Source organism: Phascolarctos cinereus, unplaced genomic scaffold (assembly GCF_003287225.1).
Source record: "Phascolarctos cinereus isolate Bilbo 61053 unplaced genomic scaffold, phaCin_HiC Scaffold_1;HRSCAF=81, whole genome shotgun sequence".
NCBI lineage: Eukaryota > Metazoa > Chordata > Mammalia > Diprotodontia > Phascolarctidae > Phascolarctos > Phascolarctos cinereus.
In genome coordinates this window covers 160,200,122-160,221,047 of record NW_027555514.1, presented here as the reverse complement: position 1 = coordinate 160,221,047, position 20,926 = coordinate 160,200,122, and the positions used below count along the sequence as shown (strand labels likewise).

The 20,926-nt window shown below is 39.0% G+C and overlaps 1 protein-coding gene across 6 annotated transcripts in view; it reads right to left on the bottom strand.

Annotated features, from left to right (window-relative positions):
• Window positions 1-20,926, bottom strand: part of FRMD4A (FERM domain containing 4A) — a 767,521-nt gene that overhangs the window by 33,707 nt on the left and 712,888 nt on the right. For all 6 annotated transcript variants that reach the window (XM_020999677.2, XM_020999676.2, XM_020999675.2 and 3 more), the window contains 2 exons: window positions 19,069-19,210; window positions 2,185-2,318 (listed from right to left, as the gene is read on the bottom strand). In XM_020999677.2, the coding sequence (XP_020855336.1) occupies window positions 2,185-2,318; window positions 19,069-19,210 (276 nt within the window). The remainder of the gene's footprint in view (window positions 1-2,184; window positions 2,319-19,068; window positions 19,211-20,926) is intronic.

Genomic DNA, 20,926 nt, shown 5'->3' with positions numbered 1-20,926 from the left:
AAAATGTCTATCTTGGGGCAGCAGATGGTGCAGTGGATAGAGCATCGGCCCTGGAGTCAGGAGGACCTGAGTTCAAATCCAGCCTCAGACACATAATACTTAACTAGCTGTGTGACCCTGGGCAAGTCACTTAACCCCATTGCCCAGACATAAAATAAAATAAAAAAATAAAATAAAATGTCTGTCTCCCTAGAGAGCATTATGGGAGAGAATTTGGAACTCAAGATTTTTTGAAAAACTAATGTTAAAAATTGTTTTTACATGTGATTAGAAAAAATAAAATAAAATGTAAATCTTCCACTGAATCAAACAGTGCTTTGTATACAGTAGGTGCAAAGGACTGTTATATCACATGAGATAATGTGAATGGAAGGAAGTATTTTGTAAACTGAAATGCTATACAAGTGTGAGGTCACAGTATCGTCATCATCATGACGTGAGTAGTAAATCACTTCTAAAAGAGTTCCCGGTTTTTGCCGAGATGGAAGGCACTGCTGTATTAGAAAGTTTCGAATACAAAATAAGGCTTTAACATTCATTTATTAAAGATACATAGAGAACCAGTAAGCTTAAAAAATACTTTAAGTATATACTTTATAAAAGTGTTTCCTAATATTTACAATATCACATAGAACATCTGTGGCCATTTGTGTTAATATGGTCCCTCTTTGTGCAGACTCCAGCTTAAATCAATCCAGATGATAATTAAGCTAAGGAAAAATGTAATATGATCTCAGTTTATGGCCCCTTGTCTCATTTTTCCTGCTGTAAGCCATTATTATTTGAGGGGCAGGGAAGCACGTCTCTTTCAAGCAAGGCTGAAATCTCATTTGTGCTTTTCCAGTTTGGACTGTTTACTCCTTGAAATGTGGGACAATCTCTCTTAGGAGTGCACACACATAAAACACATGCACACATACAGAACGTTCACATACACCCTTTTCTCTCTCCCTCCCCACATATATCATATACTTTGTCTTTCAAAATGACATCTATAGAAATGCTCAGAAACAGTCATGGAATGGAAGATGAGGTGGGCATGCAGAAGCACTGGCAAGGGACTGTAGCAGGCTCCAAATCCCAATGAACTGTGAAATGATGAGTGTGCATAATTGGCTTGGATAAATACTGCTTTGTTAATAAAAAAAAATAGCAGTGGGCAAACTTCATTGAAAGAAGGAAAGAAAGAAAGGAAAGAAGGAAGAAAGACAATACTTCACATGTATAGGTTTTAGGGATTTACAAAATGCTTTCTTCACAACAACCCTGTGAGGTAGATAATGCAAATATTAGCATCCCCATTTTATAGATGAGGAGGCTGGGGCTCAGGAAAGTTAAGTGACTTGCCCAAGGTCACACAGCTAGTAAGTAGCAGAGCTGGGATTCCAACCCAAGTCTTCTGAATCCAAGTCCGGTGCTCTTTCCAGAAAAAAAAGGAAGGAAGGACAGAAAGAAGGAAGAAAAGAAGAAATGAAGGAAAGAATGAGGAAAGAGGGAAGAAAAGAAAAAAGAAAAAAAGGATGGAAAGAAGAGAAGAAAGAAAGAGGCAGGAAGGAAGGAAGGAAGGAAGAAAGAGAGAAACAAAGAAAGAGAAAGGAAGGAAGGAAGGAAGGAAAAAAGAAAGAAAAAGAAAGAAAGAAAGAGAGAGAGAGAGAGAGAGAGAGAAAGAAAGAAAGAAAGAAAGAAAGAAAGAAAGAAAGAAAGAAAGAAAAAGAAAGAAAGAGAGAAAGAAAAAGAAAGAATTAACAAAACTCAAGCCCCAGGATGCTAAGGGGATTTATGCATCAAGTGAAAACACTGATTTCCCCTTTCACCCTCAACCCACCCTTTCAATAGGAAATATGATTTATTAAGCCAACTTTGAAATTTATCCTGTTTTAAGACCAACACAAACCATAACAGTATCATATTTAGGCAGTCACAAACTCTTGGCAGAAGCCATCCATTCACTGAGACTTTCAAGAGTGGTTCTAGTCAAGATTTAACAGGCAACAAATGTAACTGTTTTGGTGTGGCTCATTAACTTCCGGCAATTTTTCAATAAAGGCTATATGAATGTCTCTGGAGTATTTTCACTCCTGCTTATGTCCTTCCCACTACTCCCACCCTTTCCCCCTCTGAATGTGTTCCTGGATGTTCATGCATAACACAGTTTTCCAAGGCTGCAAGATGCCCATTGCCTACCGCTTCTCGAAGACACAGTTTCTTCAGTTCCTCCAGTCGCTGGCGGAGTGTCTCCTCCAGAGCTTCCTGCCTAGATTTCAGTGCAGCCAGCATGTCCTTCTTGGCAGACTGAGAGCTATCTGACTCCTGGGAACCTATCAATAAACACTGGTGTTACTAGGCTGGCTTACAATGGGACACACATCTGGAATACTCATGAATTTCACTGGAGCCTCCACTGCGGCTATAGGATAAACCCTCACAAGCAAGAGAGTATGAAATGAAACAGGTGCTGCAAGGCATGTATTTGTGTTGAGTGACATCTCGATGCTTAGCTGCATCTGTACCTAGTCAGCAGAACAGGTGGAAGACTTAACAATTCCAGCAAGTTTATTCTTCCTCAGAGGTGCCACACACCAAATAACCTCATCATCAAATTTCAGTGGAACTAGTAGAGCTAAAGTGACATCAGAAAAAGTTCAAGTGACATATAATAATAATAATAATAATAATGATAGCTAACACTTATATAATGCTTATATATGTGCCAAGCACTGTGTTAAATGCCTTACAATTATTATCTCATTTGATTCTCACAATAACCCTGTGAGGTAGGGGCTATTATTAGCCCTATTTTACAGATGAGGAAACTGAGGCCAACAAAGGTTAAGGGACTTGCCCAGGGTCACAAAGCTAATAAGTGTCTGAAGCTGGATTTAAACTTTAGTTTAGACTTCCTGACTCCAGGCCTAGTACTCTACCCACTGTGCCACACCTACCTAGCTGCCCGATTTATCATCATACATATTTTAAAATGTTTTCTAGGATACCAATACGAATATGGGAGGTTCAAAGGATTTTGAGTTTGAAAACATCACAAGATCACAGGATCACAATTTCAAGATGGAAGGGACTTTAGTGATGTTCCTTTCCAACCCCACTTTCTACAGATGGGGATATTGAGCCCAAGAGAGGTTAAATGACTTGTCCAAAGTCACAGAGGTGAAGAAACAGAGGCAAGATTCAAGCCTATGTCCACTGACTCCAAAACCAATGCCTTAATATTTAAGAGGAAAATGAACTAACAGCAGGAGGGATTAGGAAATAGATTTCAGAATGGCTTTTAGACATATGAATGTGTTTGATATAAGCAAATTGTGGAACTTGCCAAGGCAGGTGAATAAGTCAGATATGAGAACCTTTTACATATGCAAATAATCTTCCTACCATGCTTTTGGGTCAGTAGTGGCACCAGAAATGGTGTGTATTCTGTATATGCAACGAACAGGAGCACAATGTCAAGAGCACAGTGTTTGTGTTCAACTAAGTATAAAGAGTGTATGCACGAGTAAGACCGTCTTCGTTCCCAAAATGAATCATTTCTGATGTTGCTTCCACTAATAGCAGAGGATCACAGAATCAGAATCCTTCTGTGTACTGTAGTACTCAAATAAACATAGGAACCATACTCTTATATTTAAAATCACTTGACACTCTACCTCTTCTAACAGTGATGAATTTCAATGTCTCTTGAGCCATACCGTTAGGCAGTTTATTCATCATGAACCTAAATACCTCCCACTATGATCTGGACATATTTCATTCTTTTCATGCCCAGTTTAGAGTGAAATCAGATAGCTATTCATTGTCATGGCATCTTCTACATGCTGCCGTTATTTAGTCATTTCAGTTGTGTCTGATTCTTCATGACTCCATTTGGGGTTTTCTTGGCAAAGATATTGGAATGATTTGCCATTTTCCTTCTCCAGCTCATTTTACAGAGGGGGAAACTGAGGCAAACAGGGTTAAGTGACTTGCCCAGTGTCACACAGCAAGTAAGAGTCTGAGACCAGATTTGAACTCAGGAAAATGAATCTTCCTGGTTCCAGACCCAGCACTCTATCCATTGTGCCACCTGACTACCCTCCTACATATGCTTTGCCCATAATGGCTCCTTAATAAATACCTGATTAGTAAATTATTGGTGAATGCCATATACTTGAAAAGAGTTATTAAGTGCCTTCTTGGTTTTATTCCTTTTGAGTAGATGATCCCTGTTCTTTAGTCTTTGCTTGTAGGATTTGTATCTCAAAGTTGTAACCATTCACTTTTTTCTCTTCTGGATTATCTTTAGGTTTTCTTGATCATGGTTTGACTGCATATCCCCAAACAGATTACAGTTCTCTTGTGGAAACTTGATCAATGAGTAGAAAATGGTTACCCTGTGGTTCCTCTGATGTGTATTCATGTTTATGAATGCTGCTATGACAATCTGTTGCTGTTTGCTTGCCTTTGACCCACAGCACTACTCTGAAGACTTATGTGCCTTGGGTGGGGTGGGGAGGGAAGGGATAAGGATGTTTGTAAAGAGCCAGCCATCATGTATTAGTACAGGTTTTTCTTCCTCCCTAAGTGAATTATGTTGTATCTATCAGTGCTGCACTGTATTTCATCCTGCATATGTCTGTCTAATTTCCCAATCTGATCAGGTCATTTTGTATCTTAATTTAGTTTTCTAAGGTAATAGTTACCAATCAGAGTTGATGACCCTGGAAAATTTAATGATTATGTTCTCTACATCATCATTTAAGCTTATAATATAATATTCAGAATGCTGCTAGGTACTCATTTTTTTATAAACTCCAACCAAAAGAGACTGATAAATTCAAACCAAAGGAGATTAAAGCAATATTGACTCTGGAGGAAATTCATCTCTTTTTTTACTCTATGACCACCTATGAATGATGATTTCTTAAGGTAAATGTGAACTTAATGTTTGTTTAAAACCAACATAAATCATAATAATATTAGGCTCAGGGAGGTGTATAATCTTAGGGCAATAATGATAGACCATCCATTTTGGTCTCTACCATGGGAAGACTTAAGAATTGGTCAGCACCATTTGCCAAAGGCTAAAATGGTTAATTAACACTAATTAAATTGTTATTACTTTGCAACTCAACCATGCCAAGTGCCAAGAATACATGTGCCAAAGAAAGACAGTGTGGGTGCAGTGGAAGTCTCATGAAACTCCCTGAGTTTCTGGCTCTTTTCTCCAGGGCTTCTTGCTGATGAGCATGCCAGAGCTGTCAAGAGGAATTCTAGAACCTGGGGCATATTCAGTTGTTCTGGGTTTGGGAGGAGGTGGGAAGGTGCTGCAGTGTGGGGGTGGGAAGAGGTTCAGTGCAGTGCTGTGCATTACTGAGACCCAACATGGGTAGGTTATAGAAAATGAAGAATTAAAGATCCAAGTGGCTGGGTTCTTGAAGATGGAAGACGTTAGGATGGAGAAGACTGTGAAGTAGTGCTGAACTTAATAGAGAAGAATCTCTTAACTTCTCATCTTCAGTTTCCTTATCTGTAAAATGTTCAGCTTGAAGGCTTTTAGGCTTACTTTTAGCTCTAAATCTAAATACTGTGTTGGGGAAAGATAAAAAAAAATAAAAATAATTCTATATATGTTCAAATAACTGAAACTGCACAGTAAAAATTAGAGACATCATTATATAATACAGAGAAATAGAACATTTTAGTAAGTCACATTACTGGCCCTAGTCCTGTTTCTCTAATTATAGGAATCTCAATAAGAAGCAAAAAGAGGCACAATAATTCAAGCATTCATTTGTACTATTTGCTTTTTTTTTTTTGGCTAAGCAATGGGGTTAAGTGACTTGCCCAGGGTCACACAGCTAGTAAGTGTTATGTGTCTGAGACCAGAGTTGAACTCAGGTCCTCCTGAATCTAGGGCTGGTGCTCTATCTACTGTGCCACCTAGCTGCCCCTTGTACTATTTACTCTTAAGGAAAGTCAACCTTAGGTTGTTGGGAATCATTTCAACTAAGGATGAAATGGTCTGTTCTATGTCCCATCAGTCTTAGCTGTGGCTGTTTCCTTGACAATGCAGCAAGATTAAGATCCATGTTACTTCTCATGCTGTAATCCTTTTTGCCTACTGGGTTTTGCCAAACTACCTAAAAAACAAGACTTTGAATTCATGTATAGTCAACTCTTGGGAATCCATGCCAATGTGGGACAAGAAAAGCATGGAAAAATTGAACATGCAAATGATGACACAACATCATTTTGACCTATAACTTTAATTCCCTTTTCCACTGATCCTTTTGTTAATCGTATGTCCTAATTTAAGTTTACCCTCTTTTTATTGCTACCCCTCCTCCTTTGTATCTCTAGTTCTTAGTATAATGCCTAGCCTATAGTAAGCACTTAATAAATGCTTGATTGACTCTTTTTCTGAAAGTATCTTAGTGGGGAAGCTATTGAAAGGACCTAAGGGTCTAAAATTTCAATTCAACAGGCATTTTACTGAGCACTTACTATGGATGAGGAATAGAGTGTGCTACAGACATGAATATGACACGGACCCTGTCATAAAGGAGCTTTCAATTTAGTAGGAAGGATAGGAGACTGTAAACACACACACAGACAATGGACATAATATAGAAAAAGAAGTACCCTAGGAGATGTACAAACTGCTATGGAAGCATGGGGGAAGAGAGATTACTTCTATTTGGTGGCTTATGGGAAGCTATATAAAGGAAATAGCATTGGAATTGGGCCTTGAATGATGAGTAGAATTTCAATAGTATAGGGAGAGTAAAGGCATGGAGGAAGAAAAGTACAGGATATTTTCAGGGGATGAGTAGTGAGTACAGTTTGGCTGGAGTTTAGTTAGAATGCATAAAAAAGCGGGGATAAAGTTGGAAATGTAGTTTGGGTCCAGATTGTAGAAGATCATGCTAAAGGCTTTGTTTCATATTCAATAGGCTATTGGGGGGGAGGGTGTATGTGTGTGAGTATGTGTGAGAGTGAGAGAGAGAGTGAGAGAGAGAGAGAGAGAGAGAGAGAGAGAGAGAGAAGGAGAGAAAGAGAGAGAGAAAGATCGCTGAAGCTTTATGGGGGAAGAGGGAGAATAATATAATCAGAAAATATAGGCTAAAGAAAAGTACAAGAAAAAGAACAAAGCAATAGGAACAGTCTACAGTAAGTATTAATAAGTAATCCCTATGTATAAATTATTGTATGCTTGATATGAGATATTAAAAAACATAAAATATGGCACCTGTCTTCAAGGAGCTTATAACTATCTGGAAAGTCTCAAAATAAATGCGTAAAAAGGAAAGAGTCCAAGCCAGTAAATATTCAACCTATGTATGATTTGATAGGTTAAGTCACAGAACACAGCCATAAAAGGAAAATGGTCCAAAGCAAGATTTAGTCAACCCATCTATGACTTGGTAGATCTGCCTCAAATACATGGAGTTTGAGTGTTTGCCCAGTCTTGTAACTAGTAAGGGTCAGAGGTCAGAGGTAGGATTTGAACCCAGCTCTTTCTGATTCAAAGTTCAGCACCTTATTCACCGTGTCAGGCTATTATGACGCTCTTCTAGTGCACCATAATAAATATCAATATCAGGGAGCATATAATAAATGCTAAATGTGCAGTGTTCTATGAAAACTCAGAGGAAGAGAAATCTTTGTTGATAATGACAATGGACAATGTCTTTAAAAATCAAGACTTTAATATTATACCCAGTTTTCATCCTTCCAATATGTTACCTATCTGAAAGTCAGTGAAACAGTCTTAGGTAGTAATGACTATGATGAAAGTACAGTGTCTTCCACACAGTGACTTTTCAATAAATATTTGTTAATTTTGATTTGATTAAAAAAAATTAGTCTGTGTTTTCAGTTATCTTAATAATCAAATCAGATTGATAACTGATTGAAATGATTTCATAGAAGATGAAAATTGGATCGTGTTAAAAAAAATTGATCTCAAATCAGTCAATTTATTTATAGATATGGTTAGAGGGTAGTAAAACGACTTACCCAAAATTGGACAGTCATCATGAATGGTACCCATGACATACATAGTTGTGGAGTGAGAAAAGAACCCAACCAGTTCGCCTATCTTCCAGACAGAACTGCCCCCAAAGCTATTTTGTCGGTCTTCATCTGGGGAAGTCCAGTGAGTGCAGTGTTCACGCCAGTGGGCGGTCTGATTCACTGGGTCCGGATGTTAAGGGAACACCAGCAAGCACAAACAACAGCTCTCTCTTCCTGGACTATTGAACAAACAGAAGGATATCCTCATGCAACGAGGACAGAGAATTTGCTCCTATCTTTCTAAAGCTGCTGGGTTACTCAGCACAGGATGTGAGCATGCATCCTGGAGGAGAAGACTGTTGATCATCAGGAATTTCTGCTCATCTATTTGTTGAAACATTGCTGATTGGATAGAGGTGGAATGCTTCTCTCTGTGAATGCGATGGGGAAAAGCTAAACAAACTCAAAAAGAAGAAAGCAATCTATTGCCTGAAAGGCAAGGAAGGAAATGGCAATCTGCTTGCTTAGGCCTTTGGTAAATAATCATTAGAAAAGTAGACTTACAGTGGATCAATGGCATGGTGTAAACATTAGGAAAAAAACGTTTTTAAATGACTGAATTTCTTTTATAGAAAAAAAGAAGTGGATACTCATTTCCCATTCAAAATCCATAATTATTTATTTCTTTCATGAAGGTGAACTCAAAGGCAATATGACCTGATTAAACATAACTTACATAGAGCCTAAACATGGCTTTTCTAAAACTCATTATCAAGGCGCCTTATCTAAGAATTAAATGAGGCCTTTAACAAGTCTGTGTTAGGGTATTTAAATTCTGAGTCACGCCTAGAAAATTCTCCATCAGATTCCTAAATTTCTCTGGTGTGAAAGCTTACAAAAATGTATAGCAAAAAGGAAAAGTCTTAGAAAACCAAACATATTCTGTACTAATACATGGGCTGAGTAATATAAGGTTTGTTTTTATTTCCGGACAACCTGTGGCTTGGTAGAATCTACGTTAGAGGACAGGTAGTAGAAATAGTCTAATGGGTCTTGATTCCACTGTCTCACCTCTCCAACTCATTTTTCAACCTGCTATTGTCCTTATCTTCCAAAGGTACGGATATGATTATATCTTTCCTTTGCTAAAAACCCTTCAATGCCTCTCTATTTATGGCCTAGTGAATAAAGTTTAAATTCTTTGATCTGGCAAAGAGAGACACCACCTTTCCAATTTTTTCTTAGAGCATACCTCCTCCTGCCAGATTCTCTTTTCCCTGAGTTCTCATGACACTGATCTCTTCTGATTCTTCTATTTTTCTGACCATTCTTTCTCAGGCCCCTTCACTGGATCACCAGCCCTGTCCCACTCCCTCAGGGATCAGTCCTAGGCCCACTTCTCTTCTTTCTCCATGTTCCCTCTCTTTGGTGTACTGGTCAATTTCCATGGGCTCAGTTACATCCCTGCTCAGAAGACTCCCACACCTCTGTTTGCAACTTAGTCTCTCTCTCCCAGTCTTTCTGTCTCTGGGTCTCTCTGTCTCTCGCCCAAACCCATATTACCAACTGCCAGTCAGGCATCTTTAACTGGAAGGCCTGTGTTCAACTCAAACTCAGCACACCCAAAAGATGATTCACTATCCCCCACCCCCACCCCCCACTCCAACCTGCCCTTCTTTCTAACTCGTCTATTTTTCGTAAGGAAACTGCCATCTTTCCAGTCACTTTCCAGTCACAAGGTTTGCAACCTTGGAGTTATCTTACCTTCTCTAGCGCATCCTTCACATCTAATCAGATAAGAGTGCCAAATGCACTCAATTCTACCTGCACAACATATCTTTCCTTTCCTGTATACCCTTTTCCTTCCCTCCACTTACCTGAACAGCACTATAGTTCAGGCTCCCATCACCTCTCACCAGGACTGTAGCAGCTTCTTTGCCACCAGTCTCTCTGCTTTCCATATATCTGCCAAAATAATCTTCTGAAGACACAGGCCTGACCGTGGCACTCCCTTGCACAAGAACCTCCCGTGTCTCCTCCCTTTTGTCTCAAGGTAAAGTGAAAATTCTTCTGTTTGGCTTTTAAAGTCCTTCAAAATCTGACTCTAGCTTACTTTTCCATAATTTTTCATATTAATCACCTTCATGAACTCTCTGTTCTAGTAGAACAGGCTTAACTGCTTTACTTTATACATGATGTTTCATCTCCCATCATTATGATTTTATGACTGTACGGACTGTCCTCCATGCCTGGAATAATGCTCTTTCCTCATCTCTGCCTTATAGAATACCTAGTAGTTGGTGGTTGTTTTATTTTCCCCTCAAAACTCCATTCAAGTACCATTTTTGAAAGGAAGCTCATGATTCCTCCAATTGGTAATACTTATCCCTTGGAAATATTTTGTATCTACTTTGTATATATTTTGTTTTTTTTTTCTATGTGTATTCTTTTTCCTTCTCTCTTCCAAAATAAACTTCTTGAGCTTCCTTTCAAAAATGGTACTTGAACAGAATTTTGTTTTTATTTTTCCATTCCAATGCCCAGCACAATGTCAGTACTCAATAAATGATTGCCGAATGATGACATTCCTTTGTATCTACCACTGTCTTGACATGGTTTTCTTTTAAAATATAAATGCTCCTGGGAGGTTTAACAGGAATTCTGGGCATTTACATGGGTTTACCAAGTACACTACATACATTATTTCATTTGATCCTCCTAAGAAACTTGCAGAATAGTACAGGTAGTTACTGTAGTTTGGTGGTGAGGGGCAAAGACTGGGGAAGGGTTTTGATCAAGATGTCCCTGGTCAATTGATTTTCCCCTTTGGTCAGGTTGATGAAACCACAAAGGTAAGGGACAGGTAACAGAGAATAAGTTGTTATAGTCTTAAAAGAACTGTATAGAAGGTTTATATTCTTACCTCTTGTTGAGGTTTCAAGAAAGTCTCTGATAAAAATTGATGGCTTTAGAGGGAAGCTAGCCACTGACTGGCAAAAGGTTAGCCATATCTTTAAAATCAAGACGTTGTCTCTAGAAGGTAAAGGCAAGAGACAGTTCTGAGGTGTGACCCTGGCAGCAGAGAAGAGAACCAGATATAAAAGAAGAACCAAGTTCTTTTCTTTCTTTCTTTCTTTCTTTCTTTCTTTCTTTCTTTCTTTCTTTCTTTCTTTCTTTCTTTCTTTCTTTCTTTCTTTCTTTCTTTCTTTCTTTCTTTCTTTCTTTCTTTCTTTCTTTTTAGTGAGGCAGTTGGGGTTAAGTGACTTGCCCACAGTCACACAGCCAGGAAGTATTATGTGTCTGAGGCCAGATTTGAACTCAGGTCTTCCTGACTCCAGGGCTGGTGCTCTATCCACTGCACCACCTAGCTGCCCCAGAAGAACCAAGTTCTTGAGAGGAAATAGTTCCTTTCCTGGGAAAAGAATTTCTCTCTTTTCCTCCATTTCCCCACCCATGTAAGCCAGAGCATCATGGAGTGGAACTTTTCACTCAGTAGGAGACACTGCAGAAGGAGTCAAATCAAGAGACAGTTCTCAGAAGTGAATTACGTAAGTAGAGAAGAGACCCAGCCCTGAGCTGCAAAGGGTCCAGCTAAATGATGACATGCTTAGTATAGATTCTGTGCCTAGAAAGAACAGTAGCAGGACATCAACAGAAGGCAAAGGACATTGGGGATGTGCAGTGCCAGGAGCTGTTCACACATATTCTCCAAGTACTGTATTCTAGGTGTGCATGTATTCTTCCTACTGATTCTGAGTATACTTGTGGGAAAGTGTCACCCTGGTTTATGAAAGCAGTGTTCTTTGGCTGTTGTGGCCATCAGACTCTGAGCTCCTTAAAAGCAGGGATTGTCTTTTGCCTCTCTTTGTATCCTCAGCACTTAGCATACTGCCTGGCACTTAGTAGGTACTTAATAGATGCTTGTTGACTGACTGATGCCACTTCATAAATGCCTTCATTTTGAGCTAATTATGTCTTTTTGCTGACTACTGAAAGTAAGTATATCAGTTGGAGCTTGTGAGCTCCAGTTTTAGGCACACAGACCTACCAGAGGCCTTGAACCTAAGGTAGCTGTCCTTATTCCCGGGGAACTGAGAATGTGAGTGTGAGTTGGGGAGATAACCTAGAGAGGACAATACATTGCTGTACCCCTTTTTTACCAATGAGGAAACTGAGAACTACTGAGGTGGTCAGGATAATAGGTATTTTTCATACCTTTACCTTTCATTTTGGTTTTTTTTAATAGGAATTGTTACTGATCTCTTAAATAATCATGGACATCAATGATGAAGCCCTATACTGTTCTGGGTGTTTAATGTGATCGATGCGTCTGAGGAAATAGGACTATAGAGAGGACTTTGCCCTCTACAGGGGATCCCTCTTCCATCTGGATCTAGCATAAAACACTCTCCATGAGTAAGGAGCGCCTTTGGCAATTACATCTTTCTGTGTGTAGTGTCTTGCTTGACATCTGTGGTTACCTTCATCAAGGAACCTTGATGAGAGACTGCTTCTTGGGGGAAAACCTTTAAAACTGTGATGTGTTCTCTTGAGTCAGATTTCAATTGAAAAAATAAAGCAGAATCTTGTATTTTATGCATCTTTCCATCAGTTGTATAACTGTAAAAATGTGGGCTGCTAGAGAACATAGTGTGTGAAATGCTGTCTGTTTCCTTATCATATTTTCACAAACAAATCGATATGTATGTGTATCATTCATATATGCATATGAATGAAGATATATTTTAAGATGGGAAAGTAGGCACTGAACAGATGTGTTCTAGCGTTTTGGAAACTGTTAGGGCTTATGCTCTGTGTAAATAGCTTTTGAGACCCTAGGGTCATATCTATGATTTCAGAGCAGGACTTTGTGGAAGCTTCATTGTTTTAATAGTTATTAATAAACTTTCCAACAATAGGAGGAAGTGTTAACATTAAGAGAATAAGAATGTGCAAACAGCAGAATGATGAATCTATAGTGAGCCCAGCCAAAGCTAGGTTCAACTTCGCATGACATACTTTCTCCAAGATGTCAAAGCCAAAGCACACATTCTTCAGCAACTGATGGTCCTGCAGTTCATGATGGACGTGGTTTAATCACAATCTTATAACTACAATAACTAATTCCTATTTCTATACATTTCTCTCTCTCAAAAGACTGTGGCATTTTATAGAGAGTTACTGACAGAGGTTCACTGACTTGTCTAGGGTCCCAAAGCAAATTAGAGGCAGAACTGGGGGAAAAAAAATGAAACCTCTTAAGTCCTGTCCCACAACTGTATCCCCAAGCAAAAACTGCCTCTTGAGTAAGGGAAAATGTAGAAAATGAATGGTTTATGCTCCTATATTTTCATTCAAGACACCACCAACAGTCACACTGTTCTAATTCTTTAAAAATAGATATTATGATAGCAAGTAAAAAATATATAATTCTACTTGCTTATATGCTAGTACTGAAACCCACAAAATCCCTCCAGGAACACTGGCATTTTCTTGGTCATTTTATGAAATTTTCTTTAAATATCTTAAAAGAAAAGAAAAAACCACACATACTCTTTTTACCCCAATTCCCACCCAACCAAAAAGTCCTCAGCTATGGCAAATCCCCTAAACAATGTTCAGAATAAACCCTAAAATATCTCCCCCTCTCCCAAGGGGATATAATCTTCTTACAAGGCAGTATGTGTTCAACTATAAGGGGAAATGTAGAACTTTATATTCAGGACCTGAGCATATATATTATGATTCAAATGTATCCTCATTCTCCCTCTTCACCATTTTAAGCATATTAGCATATTAGAAGTGAAAATATTTTAGATTTTCACAAAAAGAAAAATCATACTTTATTTGCTCTGTATATACATTAATTACTCACTCAAGACTCAGTTACTTGTCAGTATTCATGGTTGCAAAAAGCAAAAATGAGGAGTATAGAACTATAACCATTCAGTGAAAACAGGCTAATACTAGGAGGAAAATGGGGGAAAGTGATTTCTGCTTTCTTGCCTTCCTCAGTTCATGGTATTTACTGGCTACTCAATGAGTTCAACAGGAACTGCACACTAAAAACATGATTCGAGGTCTGGTGCTGTGGAAATACAGGATTTGGGTCTGCACTGGCACATTTTTGGGAGAATTCTATAGTAAAGAAAACTGAAGACGTTCCACCTTGTTCTTTCTTTTGAATGCCAGTAATACCCATAGTAAGAGACCAGAATATTCTTTGGAGGCCTGACTGGTTTGATGTATGCTCTGCAGAATGTTCATTCTGATGGTCAAGGAGATCCCTGACCAGACTGGGTCTATGGACTACCCAAGAGTGGCCTTAAACCTTTGGTGCAGCAAACTTGGAAGGATCGTGTTTCACACACGTCGGGTAAATCTTCAGGGGTAAGGAAGTGAAGGTTCCTTTACCCCTACATAGTGGCACAGTAGAAGTACACAGGAAAAAACATTAGATGGGAATAAGAAGACATGAGTTCGAATCTTAGCTCCTCTATTTGCTACCTGTGTGACCTTGAGCAGATTATGTTACCTCTAATATAGTACCAAGCCCTCATTTTATAGATGAGTAACTGAAGCCCAGAAAGTTCAAATAACTTGCTCCAAATCTATGATCCTTTGAACAATGGCCATGATTCTTTCACTAGATAGTTATAATATTTATATGGAGATCTTACTGGATGAGACCTACAAGGCTACAGAGTAGATCTCTCATTAGGTATCTGTTTCTATTACAATAGCCTGGGAAGAGTTCAGTGGAACACTATCTTCCAAACGATTTAGCCTTTTCCACCTCCATTTAATTTTTCCCAATGCAAGAAAAGGCAGAAAGAGGTTGGAGAAAAGGAATTGAACTGCAGGATTTCTTAAGACAAAGGTCATGTATCCCACTGTAGGGGAAGGGGGATGAGAAAGGGTCCATAACAAGTGCAGCCCTCATTAACTTATTAACTCATACATAGAGTCCTGTCCTCTTCCAAGTATCAGGGAAGAACAAGGCTACTGACAGCTAGTGAAAAAAAGAATCACAATCAGCAGCACCCATCTGACTGGTGATAAGATCTGTGGTGTCTGAAGCTGGTTCTCATTGTTATTATTATAATTATTATTTAAAGATGCTGTCATTGTTTGGTGTCTGATGATAAGTCTCCTGTTTGGTAGTTAATCCTCCAGCTTCCCACTGGTCTAACCTCAGGAACTTCTAAGCTACCTATTATCCGTGTAGCTGAAACCACTTTTCAGGCTCTGACATGCATTAGTGAAAAAGGACTGATGTGCTATCTGGTCCAGTTACCTCTGACATTAGTCTGGTGCATGATTCACTCCTCAGTCCTTTCTTTAACTCTGAAAAAAAAAGAATCCTTGCTCAATGAGTATGGGAGAGTTATAAGGAGAAGGAGAAGGGCTGGGACAGAACTAAAGGCAACTAAGCTTAAACCATTAAGTATTTGTAAACGTCTTTCATGTCTCTGAATTAAAAAAAAAACCATTAAATGCAAAGTGTGCAGAAAGCAAAGAGATAGTATAATGCAGAGGAGGTGAGAGGGCTTGCCTTAAGAGTCAGAAAGATCCCCGTTCAAGTGTAGTCTCTGATACCTACTGGTTGTGTAACCATAGACAAGTTAATTAAAATGCTCCTTGGTATTGAGGGTAGCTAGGTGGTGTAGTGGATAGAGCACTAGGGCTACAGTCAGGAAGACTCATCTTTCTGAGTTCAAATCTGGCCTCAGACACTTCCTTGTTGGGTGACCCTGGCCAAGTCACTTAACCCTATTGGCCTCAGTTTCCTCATCTGTAAAATGAGCTGGAGAAGGAAATAGCAAACCCCTCCAGTATTTCTGATAAGAAAACTCCAAATAGGATCATGAAGAGTCTGACAGGTCTGAAAAATGACTTAGTAACAAGACTCCAGGCAAATTTTCTAAGACTGTAAGTTTCAAAGGAGGGTTTGTAGGGCAATCCCAATCCTCTCTTTCCACCCCTAATGAGCAAAAACAAAATAACTTTTTTTAAACTTATTTTTTCATTCCATTCAATTCAAGAAGCAATCTAAATAAACTGAGCCAATTTATATAAAGTGTTTTGTAAATACTGGTGGTTATTATTATTGTTCCACAAGTGTGTATTACATTATTTCAGCTTTATAAATGTCACTGTGATCACTACAATACAAACGAATTGCTTTCTATTTAAGAAAAAACGACAGCAACAAAGGCTGTTTCTGATAGTGAACTGTTCTCCATTTGAGCTAGAAATTGTGGGTTTACATTTCTTGCATAAAGAGCTATGATCACTGTCATAGATATGGCTACCATTCTAAAGAAAGACTATATGGCAATTCAGGAGACTTCAGGGATGGGACAGGCTGCAATACTGTGTGCATTAGACATTTGGAAGCCATCTCAGCTCCACCAAATGTCTACACTGTGATCTTCATCAAGACATGCAATCTCTTAATCTATCCATCTTTAAAGCAGAGATGAAGAATCTGTCACCACAAGACCATATTCAGAAAGTACTTAGAGATCTTGAACTGGACATAAAAGCATGGTGAAATGAGCATGGTGATATGCCCACTCATCCAAAGTTGAAAAATGAACAGGGCTGGCTAAGAGGGGACTAGATACAGAGTGGGGCTCTGTGCTGATAGGAATGTGGATGCTAACTCGATCTAGCTTTCAGCACTGTCTGTTCAATACACTATCATATTTTGTTTCCAAAAGAAAACACAGCTGTTAGCTTTTGACCCACCCTCTGATACTTAGCCAGAGATTCCACACATGGTGGCAACTAGAGGTAGAAGAATGGGGTTCTCACTGGAATCCTGTGGCTTTGATGTGAGGATCTCAAATTTTTTGCGAAGTGCTTTTTGCTTTGCAATGTGAAGTGGAGGGCCTCTTCCACTCTCCAGACATTTACGAACAAATAACATTAGTTCCATGATACTGAAGAAGGAAATGAGGCGAGGACAGGTTTGTGGTTGACCGAAAGATCAATTTTGGGAATCAGAAGAGGAATCCAGTAGTTATGATAAGCAGATGCCTCTGTTCTCATTTAATAGTACAGTTGTATAGTACTCTGCAAGTGTTTTTTTCTCACAGTAAGCATGTTTGGTAGGTTGTCTACATGTTATTATTTCTGAGATTCAGAGAGGTTAGTGATGGGCCCAAGGCCACAGAGTTGTTAAGTGGTAGATCCAGCACTCCAACTTAGGTTTCCCAAGTCCAGGGTTTGTTCTGCTATACCATACTATATTCTTTTCTACAGGTAAGTGCTTCTAGGAAGGGAAAACTCTGTAGGTTGGCCTCTGGCTGAAATGACCTTGTGGAACCATCATAGCCCATTTATAATGACTGCTCTGAAATGATCACTCAGACAAACTGGATGCTCCTGAGATGTATCACTAGGGCCAAGTTTGCTGATATCAAGGCTCAAGAGGAGATGAGATAGTTTTTCCTCACATACATATCAGCTGATGTGTATGGGCAAGGCTTCAGACTACTTTCCTTGTTCTGACATTTCAGAACCAGGGCTGAATTATTCTAAAGGCCAGTCAAGTATTTGTCTGGTGGCCTGTGGAGTAACCTTCACTTTTAAGATTTTTCCAGTGGGAAGGTTGGCACATGGCCCTTAGCAATTTGGCCTCATAGAAATTTGCCTTGCATGATTTTCCAACCCTTGCCCCAAAGGCATCACCATCACAGCAAATCTCAGCCTGAAAGCCAGACAGTAAGGAAAAGATGCAACTGGTAATTAGTAAACAAATATGGCTCCCATCAATGGCAACCAGAAGGTCCTTGCCAGGAGATTCTCCTCAATCCTTTGTTTTTATCTTGAAAATATGTCTTTTCTGGCATGACTATGTGCTTTACTAGCTACCCTTCTGCCACATTAAAAAAAGCATAAATCAAAAGCTTCAAAAACTCATTCCAAGGCCATCAGCAAGCCACACATCAGGGCTAGGGGAAATCTGAGCTTCTGTCTGCTTTCAAAGCTCTTCCATTCTCGTCAGCCTGGAGCTAAAAGGCTTACTGAACAAGCTTTCCAGGAAACTGAGGGCTATAGGAGGGGGTGTCTTGGTGACTTTGCTCTTTTCTATGTGAATGGAAAAAGCATTATTAACACTTATTATGGCCAAAACACTGTGTTAAGTATTGGGGATAAAAACAGAAAAGACAGTCTGTTCTCAACACTTCACACTGTAATGAGGGAGACAACACATATAGAAGGTTTCAGCTACAATTTGGATGGGAAGGTCCTTAGGGTGCAGCCATGGAGCCGATGGCAATACCCCTTCTTCAATACAATTTCCAATGATAAAATAGTATCAGTTTCTGAAGTTGAGCCATTTGACAGTGACAAGGACTTTATTATCTGAGCAATTGCGTTTGTCAAGGTTTGCCTATGACCACTTTGCAAACAGGCTTTCTATTAAAGAAGTCATCAGCCAAAGGTCCAAGGTGACCCTCTAAAACTCAGGCCTTGGATATCACTCCAACACACTGCTGTGGAGCCTCCTGGAAACAAATCTTTCACATCCTAGATAATTAGGGGAAATGGTTCTATAATTTTTCTTTAAGATGACTGGGAAACACATGCTGTTGCTTTAAAGTGGTCTTTAATAATTCTACTACAATGCATTTCCTCCATTCATGAAATCACACACACACACACACACACACACACCCCACTTTCTTTTCTATTTAGAGATGATATTACTAACAGTGGATCAGTTCATCAGTCATCAAGTATGACTGATTGATCCTAGGGTCAAAAGCGTATTGTATTACAAATCATCCTTTTCACTATGGACTATCCTTTGATTGGCAGCTGCAGCTTAATTTTTTTTTTTTTGGTAGCACCTGTTGACATTTGTGACATGATATCTCAGTTCATTCCCAACTGTGTGTGTGTGTGTTTTTTAATAGTATTCCATTCTTGATGCCAGGCTGTTTGGTCAGCTACTGCTGTTTCCCAGTCCTACACAGTTCTGCTAGATGGTGTGGAGTTGTGTTATTATTTGCACTCTCCAACAGAATAAACCAAACGCCTTACCTGATGAAAGGAGACTCCCACTGCTGCCGCTGATAATTTTCCCTTTGCTACCCATGTTGGCTAACTTTGAAGTCTTCAGTGTTCCTGTCTCGGTCAGGTCAATAGCAATCTCGCTCAGGCTTCTTGCAGCATGGATTTTGGACTAGAATCAGATGGAAGAAATGTGGTGGAACATTTACTGCTTGTGGACAACAGAAACTCGCTTGTTTGTGATGCTACAATTTGACAATGTGTCTTACTTGCCTAAGCATTTGACTATTGCAAGTCTGCAAAGTTGGGATCCAGTTATTAGTTAACATATTACTGAAACTTCTGGCAAGGGCACACATAAGCAAGCTATCATCGAACATGAGTTACAAGTATTCTGTGATTACTTTAATTCTGTGCTTAAACATGTCTACTTCAAGGAGAAGAGATGAATTTTTAGAACTTGTATGAGTGTGTGGTTTTCCTAGAGAGCAGGTCTGACCATGCCCCTCTGCCCCCTCAATAAATTCTAGTGGCTTACTATTACCTCCAGAACCAAACTCCACTGAGTGGCACTCTCACAACCTGACCTTTTCAGTACTCATACACATTGCTTGTCTCCATGTCCAGCCATACTGGCCCACTCATTGTTCTGCACTTATGACATTCCATCTCCTATCTCTGTACCTTTGAACTCACTGTTCCTCATGCCTAGAATGTTCTCCCCCTATATCTGCCCCTCTTAGATTTTCTGACCACCATCAAGAATCAGCTTAAGTGACAACTTCTACAGGTGACCTCTCCAAGAGCTCCTCCTCACCTGCCCCACCTGCCTAGCTGCTAACATTTTCCTTTCCAAGGCCATCTTGTTTTTACCCTTTAGGTATCTCGTATATATCTATTTATATACATGTGGCCTCTTTCATTAGATTGTAAGCTCCTTGAGGACAGAGACTGTTTTTGCTTTTTCTGTGTATTCCCTGAGCTTAGCACAGGGCTTGATGTATGATAACACTAAATTGTTGACTGATTGAATGATTGATAGGAGTTTCATGATGTAAAAGTCATTTTACATTGCATCTAAATTTTAAGCTGATTTCAAGGTCTTCACCAAAAAGGTTTCTTAATAATTTTAGGGGAATGGTAGTTAGATGGTTAGTAGGTATGCATGTGTTGTTGGCATGGAATTGTAGTATGTAAGATGTGAATACTTATGGAGCAAATGCTTGCCTTATTCAGAGTTATTCAGAGTCCAATAAAAAGTAGAAATACAAACTTTTGAAGAAGCTTTCAATATCAAAAGAAGCACATGAAGATATGTAACTAAGAATATATATTACATATAATTTTATTTAAACTATATTGTTATATAGTTATATATTGGTTAATGTTTGCAGTAGAGAAGAACAATAAAAAATTTGTTACATTTATACATTTAGTTCCAAAGGTAATTAAGATATCTGTTTTGTTTACTGTTTTTGGCAAACAAAAATGTTTTTCATTCCCACAAATATGTCTGAAGTTTACAATTTTCATTTAACATCTGGGGACCAAATTTGGAGGACAGTAATGAAAGCAATGGGAAGTATTCAAACAATTACCTTTAACAATATACTTGTAACTGTAATTGACACATTTGCTAATTGTTCTTCTCAACTGTAGTCATTAGACAATGTTCAATATTTAAATATAATCTACACACATGCTTGAGGCAGTATGGAGCAATGGACAGAAAGTTGCCCTTGAAGCTAAGAAGAGCTGGGTTCTAGTTTTATCTTTTGATATATACTGGCTGTATGACCCTGGTAAAGTCACTTAAATTCTCATTGCTCTAGGCAGCCCTCTAATACTAGAATTTGCTGAGTAGGAGCTGTCTTTCCTGGGCAGAATT